At 39.8% G+C, this 15,403-nt stretch overlaps 2 protein-coding genes across 2 annotated transcripts in view; both read right to left on the reverse strand.

The window, feature by feature from the left end:
- The window catches only part of cep131 (centrosomal protein 131), a 19,160-nt gene extending 8,485 nt beyond the window's left edge, over positions 1-10,675 (reverse strand). Inside the window, exons 1-11 of the mRNA XM_042508605.1 lie at positions 10,571-10,675; positions 8,758-8,954; positions 8,510-8,604; positions 5,443-5,554; positions 4,377-4,504; positions 3,401-3,505; positions 2,399-2,578; positions 1,562-1,679; positions 1,334-1,453; positions 426-612; positions 253-347 (exon numbers count right to left, since the gene is read on the reverse strand). Coding sequence (XP_042364539.1) covers positions 253-347; positions 426-612; positions 1,334-1,453; positions 1,562-1,679; positions 2,399-2,578; positions 3,401-3,505; positions 4,377-4,504; positions 5,443-5,554; positions 8,510-8,604; positions 8,758-8,943 — 1,326 coding nt within the window. The 5' untranslated portion in view covers positions 8,944-8,954; positions 10,571-10,675. The remainder of the gene's footprint in view (positions 1-252; positions 348-425; positions 613-1,333; positions 1,454-1,561; positions 1,680-2,398; positions 2,579-3,400; positions 3,506-4,376; positions 4,505-5,442; positions 5,555-8,509; positions 8,605-8,757; positions 8,955-10,570) is intronic.
- A 939-nt stretch (positions 10,676-11,614) lies between these two features.
- Positions 11,615-15,403, reverse strand: part of rnf213b (ring finger protein 213b) — a 46,447-nt gene continuing 42,658 nt past the window's right edge. The window contains 4 exon segments of the mRNA XM_042508178.1: positions 11,615-11,917; positions 13,437-13,615; positions 14,538-14,627; positions 15,131-15,328. Of these exon segments, the coding sequence (XP_042364112.1) occupies positions 11,779-11,917; positions 13,437-13,615; positions 14,538-14,627; positions 15,131-15,328 (606 nt within the window). The 3' untranslated portion in view covers positions 11,615-11,778.

The following is a 15,403-nucleotide window of genomic DNA, read 5'->3' on the forward strand; positions in this document are numbered from 1 at the left end:
CAGTACGTCCGACCTTCACTTCCTTCATCCGCCACCTCTCACACTTTCTCCTCGTGTTTTACCCTTGTTATCAGAGAATTTAAAAAAAATATAGTAAAATGTGCAAAGAATATATATATATATATATATATATATATATATTCTTTGCACATTTTACTATATTTTTTTTAAATTCTCTGATAACAAGGGTAAAACACGAGGAGAAAGTGTGAGAGGTGGCGGATGAAGGAAGTGAAGGTCGGACGTACTGACCTGTGAGCACTGAGAGTCTCTGTGGTTGGACAGAGCTGGAGAAATGGCTCTGAAGCTCAGCTCGCTCAGATCCACCGCAATGTTCAAGTTGGAATCTGTGGGAACAAAAATGAATCAGTACAGTTCCTGCGTGACTCAAACTGGATTTAAAGTTGAGTTTCGGCGTGTAATACCTGTGTTTTTAGCTTTGACATCTGTGGGGGACAGCGGGCCGTTGTTGCTCGGTGACGCTGGACTTTTGTTGGTGGGACAGATCCTGGGCGGCTTCTTTCGTCCTCCCGTCTGCCTCAAACCGTCCAGCTCCAGCTCGGCCGTGTGCTGAGGCTCTGCAACCCGCTGGACTCTTTTCTGCTGCAGCTCCTAAAACACGCCACCAGAGGGAGACACGGGACAATGTATGACATCACAAATTAGTTTGATTTCTTTGAAAAACATGGAAAAAAGGCAATAACCAACTTGTCAAACTGCAAAACTACAAGAAATTTTACCAAAATGTTGTCTTTGAAAAGAGGGGAGAATTACTGAAACAATTAAAAAATAGGGAAACATTTCCAATTATGATAATTACAAAAAATATATATATTTTTTTTCTTTTTTTCTGCACTGTTTATAGGTCATTTGTTTGTTTGTTTGTTTTTTGACTTTTCTCAGGCAATTCTCCTATAACTTTGTAACTAATGATAATTTTATATTCAAAATAAAGGTGATCTCCTTGTTTGTTTCCCACTTTTTTGGCTAAATTTTTTGCTATTTTTTAGGCTATCTGTTAAGTTGCCTTTCTACAATGTTTTTAAAAGAATTTAAACCAATTTGCCCAGGTTTCAGAGGGTTAAATTAAAAAGCCAGATGTCAGCAGGTGTTAGTAGTTGTTCTTTGTGCAGAGGGAAAGTGGCTTGTTCGACAGATACTTTATAAATATTTAATAGACTGTCACTGAAAAATCTCAACTTGGAGACTGGAATTTTTTAAAGAAAGACTTTGAAACAAACTGAGGGACGTGACTTTGAACTTGCAGATATTTACTGCCACCTCTATGAAAGTGCAATTTTAAAAAAGCTCAGGAGGTAAATGAGCTGAGCACCTGGATGGCAGCCAGACGAGCCAGACGAGCTTTCTCTTCACGGATTCGTCTCCTGTCTTCGTCCTTTTTCTGCTGCTGCTGCTCCAGGCGACCGTCCTCCTCCGTCCTCTCCTCCCACTCCTGAAAGAGAAAGACATCGATAGTGTAGACACAGTAACTGGGAGACAGATAAAACCAGTTCAGACATTTGAGAATCAAAGGTGAGGCAGCCTGAGGACGCACGGATACCTTTCTTTTACTGGCGAGGATGCGTTTGAGTGCCGCCTGGTTAGCGTGGCGTCTCTTGGCGTGGCGTCTGTACCAGCGCTGGATGGTGACGGCTGCCTGGTTCACCTGCTGAATAAACCTGCAAACACACAAGAGAAGAAGAACATTAACTCTCAGGGACTGTTCGCTGCATGTTATGTGCTTTTCATTCTTCATTCTCATTTCATTCTTTTTAAATTATTTTGTCTGTGGTTGTGACAGGTTGTGACAAAAACCTGGCATTTAAAGGGTTAAAAATTCTAAAAAAATGAATGAATATTTGATATTTATAATCATGACTGGTGTTAGTTAAAAAGTTAACTCAATGAAAGTAGAAAATAATATTAATGTGTAATATTTTTATTGCCTGGTTTTCACAAGCGCATTTTGTGTGAGAGCGATAGGAGTGTGTTTATTTGTACAAAAAAAGTATAAAAATCAACCCTGCTGCTAATCACAGACATATCCCAGGATTTGATATTAAAAAATATTCTTTGCATGTAGTATCTCAAAAATTCATTTTTTGTGGGGTTTTTTTCAATCTAAAAACATAGTGGCATCTTGACAAAAACCTGGCAATTAAAGGGTTGAAATACTGAAAAATTCACGAATATTTGACATTTATGATAAGAAATGTTAAAAAAACAAACTCCATGAAAATAGAAAATAATATTAATGCACAGTATGTTTAAAAGCTTGATTTTGATATGAGTTTGGTACGAGTGTGTGTGATATTAAAGTGGAGCCCTGAGGGTTAACTTGAATAGAACAGTAAACACACAGTAGAGACACAGTGGAGTCAGTGTTTTCGGGTCTCACCTCTCTGCCTCCTCCTCGGTGACCTCCCTCCGGCGGGGCAGGACGGGGCTGCTGCGCTGCGCAGACACAGGAGACCTGTTGTTGGAGGCGGAGGGAGCTGAGGAGAAGTTCTTCTGGGACTTTGTCAGCGAGCTGTTGTCTTGTGACACCTCGTCGTTCGCTGTCGCCTTCAGGATGTTACTGAGGGAAAAATATGATGAGAAAATCAACAAAAAGATCCTTAAAAAAGGAGTTTGACTGAGATGTTTCCGACATTTCACCAAGATGGTGAGAGTCAATATCATGAGCAGATATTCAGGATAGGTTTACATAAATTCCTGAAAAGTTGCATTAAAACTGATCTGATTCTGTGAAACGTCTTCTCCTAACAGGCAGCAAACACACTCGGGCAGATGGAGCACGAAAAACTGTCCAGATCTACGGAGCGAGGATTTCTTTTTGTCTCTGCTGTTTCTCCCTCTGCACGTGAGCAGGTGTCTTAGTCATTTAATCACCACTAACGTGTATTTCTGAAGTTTTAATCATTTCTTCAACCTCGTAAATGAGTCTCTCTTCATCCGGGTTGACCGCTGACTGGATGGAAAACAGAAACGACGAGGACGTCACCGTGGATTCAGACCACAGACGAGCACGAGCCTCGTCCAAACAATCTGTAGCACATCGTTTAAAGTGCATTTAGATCGTGTTAGACGAAATTTTTGCTGGTTAAACGTTGCATGATAGTCCTAAAACGTGGAAGTCCATTCGCCTTTTAGCACTTCCTGTTCCCTCGTCTCAGAGTCTCAGGGTTTTTTAAAAATGGGTTTTGGGTAAAATGACGAGGGGACCAGCGCAATGATAACTTCCAGGTCGGCCTCCAAAAATACGTCATCCCTTCACCTCCCTGTATAACCAGGTTTCGATCCCAAACTCTCCAGTCTCTACCCTACAGGTGTAACTCTGCTCATCTACACAGTAAATAAACCTTTTCAAGGCAACAATGGTGCTAATTTCAGGACGTACTTAAAGGACGGTCTCTGGTTGGAGCTCTTGGGTGTCAGTGGTTTCTCAGAGTAGTTGTTGTGTAAGATGGTGGTGACGGAGTTCCCCACAGCTCCCTTGTTGCTCCTGGAAAACACAAAACGGGCACAATGACACTCGGGCAGGAGGCAGTTAGTGTAAAATATCAAGGATGCCACTGCCAGCTTCTTTCACTGCGCCTCCCTGAAGGCGCCTCAGCATACTGAACACGCTGCGACACAAATTCTCACCGAGCGACAAACTCAGCCCGCACAGAAAAACTCTGTGTGTGGGTGAAATTCCTGCAGGCGCTATCAGCTGCCATCATCGACAGGTACGAAACACGAGAAGCAGCAAGGACACAGAATGCAGCAGTGCAGGTCGTCACCGGACCGTGTGTGTGTGTGTGTGTGTGTGTGTGTGTGTGTGTGTGTGTGTGTGTGTGTGTGTGTGTGTGTGTGTGTGTGTGTGGGTGAGTCTGCCCACGTGTGTTTGGCGGTGAAGGCAGCAGCCAGAGCGATGCCAGGCTCCTTATTTCCTCATTCCTTTAAAATAATGTTGGCGATTTTTTAAAGAAAAAAATTAACCTTTCTTCTCTTTAAAAACTTTTGGTGATTTTTTTCTTTGCTTAAAAATTTTTTGGGTGATATTTTTCTTTGCTTTACATTTTTTTGGTGATTTTTAAACACAACATCTCTGCATTTTTCTCACTCAATTTTTTTGGGTGATTTTTAAAAGAAAAAAAACTTTTCTTTTCTTAAAAAATGCTGCTGATTTTCAAAGAAAATATTTTGGTTTCCTTTAAAAGTTTTTTTTGTGGTTTTTAAAGAAAAAAAATGATAATGTTTTTTTTCCTCAAACAGAAAACAGGCCTTTCAAACCCCCTGTGTGTCAGGCCTTTCTCTGCTCCACTGAGTGTGAGTGTGTGTGTGTGTGTGTGTGTGTGTGTGTGTGTGTGTGTGTGGGAGACGCTGCCCACCTGTTGTTGGCGGTGAAGGTTGCAGCCAAAGCGATGCCAGGCTCTCTCTTTTTCAGGCTGGTGGGAGAGTCCACGCTGCCGGTGCTGCGGGAGCTGGAGTGCAGCGGGAACGATCGGGGCTGATCGTCCTGAAAGAGGAGAAACAAAGACACTGAAAATCAGTAAAATGTGACACATTTAAAAGGAAACTTCAGTACTTTTTCAGCCCGCAGCCTATATTCTCACGTGGTTGTGTCTAAATGACTAATGGAGGAAACTATTTCTGAAAATGGTCCAGTACTGAGAGAGAAAGAGCTCTGCAGCAATCAAACAGGCTGCAATGGAACCATTCAGGCAGGTTTTATACACATTTTTACCAATACATTTCCAGGACTTTCCATGACTTAAAGCAAATTTTAAAGACCATGCATTCTCTGAAAACGACCAAAGACACTCCTTATAAATTTTTGAAATATTATTTAAATGTAATGAATTCAGAACAGAATTAGAACTGAATATTTAAGTATAACTTAGGGACTGTTCGTTATTTATGAGCGGGGAGAAGGTTTTGCAAAAAGGGGGAGGCATGCCAAATAATTTTTAAGCACTGGGGGGGACTGTTTTATATTTTGGCTTTAGGAGAGGGGCATACAACTTTAAATGGCTGAATGATTAATTATTAATTTTGATGATACTTTTTTTAGAAAAAAATGTTGGTGATTGTTTTTTCTGTTTCAAAATAAGATCATTTTTAAAGAAAACATTTTGGCAATTTTCTTTTTTTTTTAAATACTGATTGTGATTATGATTTTTTTCCTTAAAAAAAGTGCAGTTTATTTTATTTTGGGTGATTTTTAAAGAAAATCTTTGGTTATTTAGTTTTCTTTAAAAATTATTAGATTTTTTTTTTTAAACATCCTCCAGTGGACGTACACAGCAGCCTGTTTCTGCAGATTGAGTGAGCCTGGAAAGGAAGAAATGCTCATTAACTTTACCGTTTAGCTTCTCAGCATAGATAACCTGATGATTAAGATGTATATTAAATCAAAAGTGATGACGGGTGTCAGAGTGAGCTTGATGGAAATACCAGGATGTTCCATGTGGTTCTGTCCGGCGAGGCTTTGCTGAGACTGGCCAGTTTCTTGCGTCCATCTGAGCTGCTGTCAAACAGGGCGAGGTAGTCCTCACTCGGGTCCTGACTGAGAAACACAAACCAGACACAGATTAGGAAATTTGTTTTATGTGGGACTAAACACTCTCACTGACGACAAAGAAAACCACAGACTGTTATCTCAAAACCGACGGAAATAAAATGCAGATAATATGCATGGACAGATGTTGGATATTGTTTTTTGGAGTAAAAAACATGTATCGTTTGCACTGTGGGTTACCTCAGAGTGTCTGCAGGTATCAGACACGTACACTTAATGATTCTTAAGACTGTTTAAAGGTCATTTTCACCAAATTTAAGGCTGATTTCTGAACAAATCATTGTTTTCTTATTAAATAAACTCAATACGCTTATGTTATTTATATAATTTATGTTTCAGAGTTAAGAGACAGAAATGTGGGCTTTCCTGCAGAAGAGCGTGACTCATTTTGACAAAAAGGAATCAAGAGGCGGATAAATGAAATTTGATTAAATGTTTGTAGCATGTAAGACCTAGAAAAAAATTACATTAATTTACAATTTAATAACTTTTTAGGCCCTAATATTTATTAAACTGAATTTAAGACATTTCAAGGACGTGTAGTTCTGTCCCTTTAAGAAAAAAAAAACACATTCTGGGCTCAATTTCTACTTAACGAGAGCTTATACACGATTAAACAACTGGACACAAAGCAGGGACCTGCAGTCGTGTCTTTTAGTGGCAGCTTTTGTGATTAAATGTTGTGAGGACAGCTGCAGGACTCATCCCCTTCTCCTCTCCCCCCCGAGTCCTGGAATCCAGTCTGCAGCAGCTGACCGTCTGCTGGGGAACTCCGTTATGGATTCTGTGTAAATTTGGGCATATGTTGATCCCTGCGTATGTTCATCCTTCAAACAGCCTCACACAGCAGCACCTCCACGGAGAGGCACAGACGCAGGCCGACCTGCTGTCTGTGCGGGGGGTTTCTGTCTGCGGCGGTGTGTAAGTGTGTGTGTGTGTGTGTGTGTGTGTGTGTGTGTGTGTGTGTGTGTGTGTGTGTGGGGGTGTGTGTGGGTGTGTGTGTCTGTCTTCCGGGGGGGCGGTGAAGCCAGCTGGCCCAGTGAAAAGAAATCTGACAACACGATTCAGGCAGCACATTCCTCCACTTTCTGCTTTACAAGAGAGCACGCGGGGAGAGGGGCGGCGAGTGACCCGATGACTCAAATGCTCGCAGACTTGGAGGGGGTTTTTAGACTTTAGGAGCGGGGCGTACAGCTTTAAATGGCTGTATTTTGTATTTATTTTGCTGACTTTTTTTTTATTATCTTTAAAAATTTTGGTAATTTTTAAAGAAAATATTTTGGCAATTTTCTTTTGGAGTTTAAACTTTTTTCTTTTTTTAAATTTTTTTTTCTTTTAAAAATGTTTTGGATGATATTTAAAGAAAATTGATGACTTTTTTTCCTTACATTTTTTTGTGTGACTTTTCACTAAAACATTTCGGCCATTTTTTTCTTGATTTTTTTGGGGTGATTTTTAAAGATTTTTTTTTTACTATTTTGTTTTCTTGAAAATAAGGTATTAATTCATTTTTAAACATGCATTTAAAAGCCCAGTGGATGTACTCTGCAGCTTGTTTTGGCTCAGTCAGTCTGTAAAGATTGAGTGAGTCTGGAAAGGAAGAAATACTTAGTAACAACTTAAGTTAAATAATCTTTCGTTCTGATATTGGCTTTATCTTTTAGGTACTCGGCATAGATAACCTGATGACTGACCGTCTGTTGGAGCGGGTATTTATACCGTCTTTAGATTTAAAGCCCCTCTGCATCTTAGGCAGCGAAGGAGGAGGAGGAGGAGGAGGAGGAGGAGGAGGGAGGAGGAGGAGGAGGAGGAGGAGGGTCGGCGGCAGCTGCCAACAATAGACCTAGAGCGTGCACACACACTTCTCCTTTCACTGAGAGGGTAACCTGACCCCGAGGTCCGGGCCCTCCCCCTCTAACCTGGGACAAAGACAGTCCCTGCACCCCGCGACCCTAGCAACAGCCGCCCGGCTTCCCTCCACTCTTTATCATGCGAGAGCCGGCGCGCCCGGCCGCTATTGTCCGAGCTGCTGAGGCTTCAGGGCCGCCAGCTGTTGCTCGCTGAAGAGAGGCGATCTGGTTTAAAGAGCAGAGACTCCGAGCTGCTGCAACATGAGCTCCGACACACATCATCCAAACATTCCTTCATTTCCAAAAACATGTCCTTCATATTTCAGATGCTGTTACTGTAAAGTTCATCACGCGATCGCACTGAGGCACAGACTGTACGACACGCAGCTCAGTGCGTCAATGTCAGTGATAAGGAGTGACGGAGGCCCAGAGACACTAAAACTGACTCTCACTGAAAAACTTCGGCTCTGCATGTGGGTCTAAATATTTTAGATGTTGATATTGGCCTTTGAAAGTTTTCTTTGTTTGGTGATTTTCAAAGAAAACATGCATAACTTCTCCAAAATTTTCCTGTCCATCCTGGAAGAGGGATCCCTCCTCAGCCACTCTTCCTGAGGTTTCTATCATTCTTTTTGACCCCTTACAGGGTTTTTTGGGGAGTTTTTCCTCAGTTGATGTGATTTTTTTTTAATGTCCATGGAAACCCAGTTAATTGTACGTATTGTACTGTAAACGATAATAGACCTGCACTTGAATTGCATTTATTTTTTATAGTTTGACCACTCAAAGTGCTTTCACACACTGGTGGCTGAGGCTACTGTACAAGGTGCCACCTGCTACTCAGTTTTTAGACATTCATAGACATTCACACACCCATCGAACAGCCATCTGGAGTAATTTGGGATTCAGTAACTTGGATACTTTGACATGCAGATTGGAGGATGACACACTTTACCACCTGAGCCGCAGCTGCTGTATCATCTTTTATTGTCTTTTGTGCACGTCCCCTTTTGACTAAACCAATAAACTCATAGCTGCAGTGTTATTCCATCAGCAGGTGTGTATGTGTGTATGTGTGTGTGTGTGTTTGTACCTTAAACTGATGTTGGCCTGCTGATTGACCTGTGTGGTGCTGTTGGAGCGCCTCAGGTTCTTGATGGAGCGGGAGCTCCCGAAGCTGGCATCACTCTGTGGATTTTAAAGGTTCATTACTGACTTATAAGATTTATTTGCAAACATCGCACACCTCTGAAAAAACACAGACGACCTGAATTTGCTCTCTGCTGCATCTTGATTACATTATGACTCGTAAACAGTCAGCAGCTCCACTCAGTTACTCACCAGCGTGTTGCGTTTTCCTCTGCTGTCGCTTGCCACAGACACTGACACAGACCGAGAGAAGTATTTCCCAGGCGACGCACTGCTGGGTCTTTTGGACATAGAGAGCTGGGAGCCTGATAAACTGAGGTCCAAGGCGTCTCCGGAGACACCTGTCGGGATGGAAGAAGGGCTGCGTGTTGTATGCATCCTTTGAAAACCTGAAATAAAGCAAAACACGTTTGGATATGAGACAGAAAAGGACACATGCTGTTTGCCTGGGGACTGTGGGAACAACCACAACAACAGAGGAAGTAACAGCCACTTTCCTCATGAATGTTTTGTCTCCCACGGCAACCAACAACAAAACCGCTCACTATTTTTACTACAGCTGGAACCAAGTCAAAGTCAAAGCATAAAGGAGTAGCTTATAAAACCTAACCAAGCTCATTAAAATAAATAAACTGTAATGTTGCTGAGGCTAAAACATTTCAAAGTTTATTCCTTAGGGACTGTTCCTTATTTATCAGAGGAGGGGGATAGAGGGTGTGTGACTTTTTTTTAATCTTCCCAGAAGCTGCAAATATTTTTACTTGAGCTTCTCCGATTGACTTGACTCTCTCTTGACTCTGACTTGAATGACTCTCCCTCCACCACAAATGAGTTATTAAATTGTAAAACAAGCCCTTAATGTTTGAAATTTAAAAGGTAAAGTTGAAGATGAAATCCTTGACTTGAAAAAAGTTTTTTCACTCTTGGCCTGCATGCTTGTTAGCCCATGCAAACTTTTATTTTTTGGACAAATTTTAAATGAGATGAGATGATTTATATGAAATATCACTACTTTAAGTCCTTTTCTGACAAAAGCGTTCCTCCCACATAATGTGTCCAAGGTACATCGGAAATTCGAAAATCAAACAATAATTTATATTTCTACAGTTTCTTTTATTAGTGCACAGAATGCATAACATAAAATGGAAAATAAAATATAACATTCTGACATTAATAATAAAATAAGCATAAAAATACAGCATATAAAATGCATAAAATAAGGGAAAATACAACATCTTAAATATGTGCAGCAGTAAGCCAGAGCAAAGCAGAATGCAAAGAATGCAAAAAAGAATATTTTTCCTAAAATTTGTCAGTAAAATAAATACAAAATACAGCCATTTAAAGTTGTATTCCCCTCCCCTAAGCTAAAATAAAAAAACACAAGTCCCTCCCCAGTACTGAAAATAATTATTTGACATGCTTCCTCCCTTTCTGCCCCCCCCCCCCATAAATAACGAACAGTCCCTTACAACATATTACTCAGGCAGGTGTATGCTAGCTCTGTTAGCTTATCATCTTCCCATCACAAAAACAACACTGTGAAGAATGACAAGTATGATATATATCGTTTAACAATACTAGTGAGAGCAAAATCATAAAAATGATAATATTAATAATAATGAAAATACAACTGTCATCAACTAATATTTTAATTTGCAAGCTAGCTGTAGGTACGCTATATTTACGGTGAGCTAACAGTAATTTTACCGTTACTAACGGTAAATGTAGAGTTAACCTCATTACCTTGTTGACCGGGACTGATGCAAAAAATCTGGATGTTTAATCGTTTAAAGTTATTAAAACACAATACCCTTTTTAACCTGTTATATCCCGGCTTGGCTTCACGCAGAGCTAACCGTTACATCCGTCATAAGTTGAAATAAAATCGTCTGTTTTCCAGGTGAAGTCTGGTCAAGGAAAAGCGTTTTTTTAGCTAACGTCTTTCTCCACTTAAACGGGGGGAAATTGGATGTTAAATGTCAAGGTAGCGTCAAACACTTACTTCAAAAGCTGGATGGCAACATCGCTGTTGAGCTGCGGTCGCTTTCAGGGTTTTAATCCCGGCAGAAATCTCTCAAACATCCAGAGAAAGTGCTCCGTTGACTCAGTGGACAAACACTGAGGAGCGCAGGATCTCTGTGGCAACAACACAGATGTTAGTCGCCTCGCGCCGCCTGTGATTGGCGGAGAAAGAAGATTGTTTCTTTGTTCGCGCGTCTGATTGGCCGAGCGGAGACGTCGTTCTCTGTGAGGATTCTAAAGGGGCGGGGTTAGAACGACGGTTTGGTTGACTTTGCAAAGAGAGGCGTGATGACAAGTTTACATTTTTTCGTTGACTGGAAAATAAAAATAATACTTTTCTGCTTGTTTTTTTCTCTGTTGTGTGTCTTTTTTTTTACTTGTATGTATATTAGAGATTGTTTCTGTTTTAAGTGTTTTAAATAAACCTTACTGATGTGCAATGTACTTTTATCTTGGAAAAATGATCAATAAAAATAAAAAATAAAATGAAAAATATATATATATATATATTGCTGAATGAACAGAGTTAGATATAGTCCACTTCCTTTAATAAAAGCTTCTAAAAAATGTTTCTCCTTTTTTTAAAAAAACATATGAAATATCCAAAGATTTTTCTATTTTATTTTATTTTTTACTTGAAAGGCAACTTTTGGATGCTTTTATCAAAATGTCAACTTTAATTTTTGAATAATTTTTCAAATAGCAAATTTAATTCAAAAATGTCAAATATTAAAAAATATTTTACTTTAATTTTTGGATCTGAATTTGTGGACATTTGTGATATAAAAAAATATATTCACAAATATTTCAACTTGTTTTTTTTTAGATTAAACTTGCAAAATAAAGAACTTTCACAAAGTAAAGTACTTCAATGCTACACATTCAGTGGTGTACAACTTTCAATATAAAGTAATATGTGGCTGACAAAAAATAATTTTAAATGAACAGACTTTGGATTCCTTTGGCTTTTACAAAGGTGCCTTTTATGTTTTTTTTTTGTATGACAATTGTTAAAAAACTCTTCATTGTAAATTAAGTTTTCGTAAAGCAATTAAACAGACATGTTTAATCGGAACGGCCCTTTTTATATGGAATGCATTAATCACAGACATCTAAAGACCAGACATCTCATTATTAATATTTCAATAACGAAACAAAGATCAGACATAAAAGATCAGACATTTTCAGCTATCTTCTTTTAAACTCCACAGCAGCCCTCCACACGTCCGCCCCTTGTCCCACTGTGATGTCCTTCGGTAAAGCGTCCAGCTCTGGCAGAGCTGGAAGGTCTTTCTGCTCCAAATGGACCTCTAAGGTGGACCTGAGGCTGGAGACAGCAGGGAGGGAGGACACAAAGACAAGAGTTAGCATCCATTGTTTTCACCAGCAGCATTCCCATTGACTTCCCCGTCCAGCTGCTGCCTCTATGGGAATGACCCGCGGCTGAGGGGATGCGACTAAAGCTCCCTTCCCCTGACAGATGGGTGCCTGGAGGGGTCACGCTCCGCTCCTGGAAGTCAAAAGGCCCCAAATCCCTGAGGACAGCCCGGGTGAGACCTCCACACTTCACTCTGATTACAGCTGACTGGGATCAATGGATTCCTTTAGACCGCGGTGCTAATCTCTGAGCTGACAACAGGCACACTTCTGCACCCAGGCGATCACCAAAAACTCCTAAAAACAACTCTCAGGTAAACTAATGCCAGAACTCCATGTTGTTGCTTCAAATGGAAATGTTTCTTACCCCTTCAATCCACTTTTCCCAACCAGTTTACTCTATCATTATTATTATTGTTAATTATTATTATTATTATTATAATCATTCAAGAGTCAAGATGGGCAAATGCTGTATATTAATATATGCGTGTGTATGGTACATTAATAATTAGTATATTATAGACATTATTTTTACCGTTATTTATCATTATTATTATTATTATTATTATTGCAAACATGTGTAGGTGTGTAAAAAAATTATATATATTTATTCATTTATTTATTTATATATACATATATACAATGTACAGGATAGCTTTACTGTTCATTTTTTTTTTTTTTTAAATATTTAAAAACAATATATATTGTTATTATATGCCAAAGTTTATTTGGTGTGTACTTTGAGTTTTTAGTTTGGCCCATGCAGTAACATGAAGGGGCGGGCTTTATGACCTATACTGCAGACAGACAGCAGGGGGCGATACACACTGAAATTCTGCACTTTGGGGGAAACACTTTTTTTCTTTGATAGATCACATGTGTAACATATGTAACATAAAGGGTGGCGGTAACGTGACTTTATGGATGCCAACCGCCATTAAACCCAAAGAAGAAGACAACAAAGTCACGACTTTCTACAAAACAGAGGAAGAGACGGAGATCTTCTTCACTCTGATACGAGACAAAGAAATGACTGCGTTATTACATCGGCTTTATCGAGTGGCTGCAACAGACATAAACCTGTCAGTGTTTTGGACATCCATCGCCATGGTTACTGTAATGTTATCACAAGAGGAAAGTCGCGTTAGAGAACATTAGAGAGAAGTTGCCTAACATCACTCAGTGGAAATACAGTCATCTCAAAATTGTGTTTTGTCAAAATTTTGAAAATATTGCTAAAGTTTTAGTTAAATCTATAATGGAAACATGGCTGGTGATGCGTGAAGACAAATCTGTTTGCTAATATACAGAGCGGCGATGTGACTTGATATTTGTGCCTTCAACATTTTCTATTTTGGGATTGTTTTTCCATTTGGCTCATTAACCTCCAAAAAAAAACCTCACAAATGGTTGGTTGTTTTCACTATGGGGGGGGGGGTACAAATGGGTTACAAATGGCGTGTGCTTACTCCCAGTGTGGGTAGTAGCGCTGCTCCGTCACGGCGTTGTTGGTCTTCAGCAGCAGGATTTCGTGCAGCTCCAGAGAGAAAATCTCGACATCAGTGACAGCGAGGAAAAGCTTCAGGCCTCTCCTCTGCTCCTCATTCAGCTTCTGCTGGAAGTCGGGCGGCAGCTTCTGAAACGGCTCCTGAAACACGATCACGAATTCATCAACGTGATTCAAAAAAACACGAAAGAACAAATAGTTTGTAAGTGCAGTCAGACAGAATTCCTCAAATGCAGTTTTTTTATTGGGGTCAACCTCTGGGCGCCTGCCGTGTCAGACGGCACACTTTCAAAGGATTACAGCCCAGAAAATTTAACCCTCTGTGGTGTTTGGGGTCAGTCAGAGGCAGCCGGCCGAGGTCACGGGTGCAAATAACGACCCAAAAATAAATAAGGTGGCTTTTCTTTCATAGATTTTGTTGTTTTTTTTAAAGTCTTAAACGTGGCTCGGTGTGGCGTAAGATTTATACAGAATTAGTGACTACATTTGGGAAAACAGCTCCTGTTTACTCTCAACATCTACAAATACAAAAAAAAGTACAAAAAAAGTTATTATTTGGAATATTGAGTTTAGCTGCTAGAAAAGCAGTTACAATGCATCATATTTCTATTTTATTTTATGGTATTTTATTTTTCCCTCTTTATTCACTCGTTTATTCACCTTTTATTATATAATTTTCTATTTATAGGATGCTTCTTTTAAGTGTGTTGTATTGTAATTTGAGCTGCTGGACACCCGAATTTCCCTTTCAGGAATGAATAAAGTATCTTCTTATCCTATTACATGAGTGGCTGCAGCCAGATGCCCCGTCTGTAGAGAACTGGTACGACAACATTTATGAAATTTCTGTAAAGGAAAGAATAAGCTTTTCAATTAGAGCTTCAAGAATTTTTTAAAAATTATTTATTTGGTTTTTTTTTGTTATATTTTTTGAAAGAGAGGGCTTCTACTTTTTGGGGGGATATTTTTTATTTTAATTGGCCATTTTTTTCTTTAAAAACTGCTGGTGATTTTTAAATTTTTTAAAAATTGCATTATTTTAAAAAATCATATTGATACTTACTTGCTTTCTGTTCAGCATGAGCTCAGATTTCCACGCAGTCAGGAGCTGCCAGGTGAAAATGCTGTGTTCAAGTCTGCTCTCTCCAAGACCCTGAAACAAAAAGAAAACAGTTTTAATATTTCACAAGCACAAACCTGTTTTGTTTTTTTTTACAGTTTAGCTCCTGCATTTTCTTTTCTTTTGCAGCCCTTCAATCATTTCAGTTTTTAGCAAAGTCGTGAAACTTGCCTGACGCGTGTAATCCATCATAAAGTCTGCACTGTTAAATTATTGTTGCATGGTGATTCAGATTGATTTTGGATTATGGATAACATAATTCATGCAAGTTTTAAAATTCTGCAAATAGATTTTATATTTCACAGAAAAGGACAAAAGCCAAAGAAGGTCTGGAAAGATAAATGCTCAAAAACAAAACTTTTGATTTGCATTAAGCACAATGTAAACTCATTTTCTCACTTAAAGTCATTTTTCCCCACATTAGTATCAATAAGCAGTTTATAAACGCTGTAAAGCTGCAGAACGAGGTCAGCATCATCACATTCTTTGCATATCTGTGTTTCTCTGGAAATAGCTGCAGCTCTGCAGGTTTCTACCTTGGCGACGGCGCTGGAAATCTGCGGCTCCATCTGCAGCGAATCAGAGAGGAAGGTCAGAAGTCGACCTCGTGGATCTCCGCCCGTCTTGCCGAGGAAGCGGAGGCCGATCTCCACCACAAACACGGCGTCACACACGTCTGTGTACGAGCGCAGCACCGTCCTCACGGCGCTGCTCAGCGAACCCTTCAGCGGCTCCTGCAGCACAGACGGGGAAACTGTCAGCAGCGGCGAGTGAGAGCTAAGGAATGTGACCTCTAACAAAGTGGCCTC

The sequence above is a fragment of the Plectropomus leopardus genome, chromosome 19 (assembly GCF_008729295.1).
Source record: "Plectropomus leopardus isolate mb chromosome 19, YSFRI_Pleo_2.0, whole genome shotgun sequence".
Lineage (NCBI taxonomy): Eukaryota > Metazoa > Chordata > Actinopteri > Perciformes > Serranidae > Plectropomus > Plectropomus leopardus.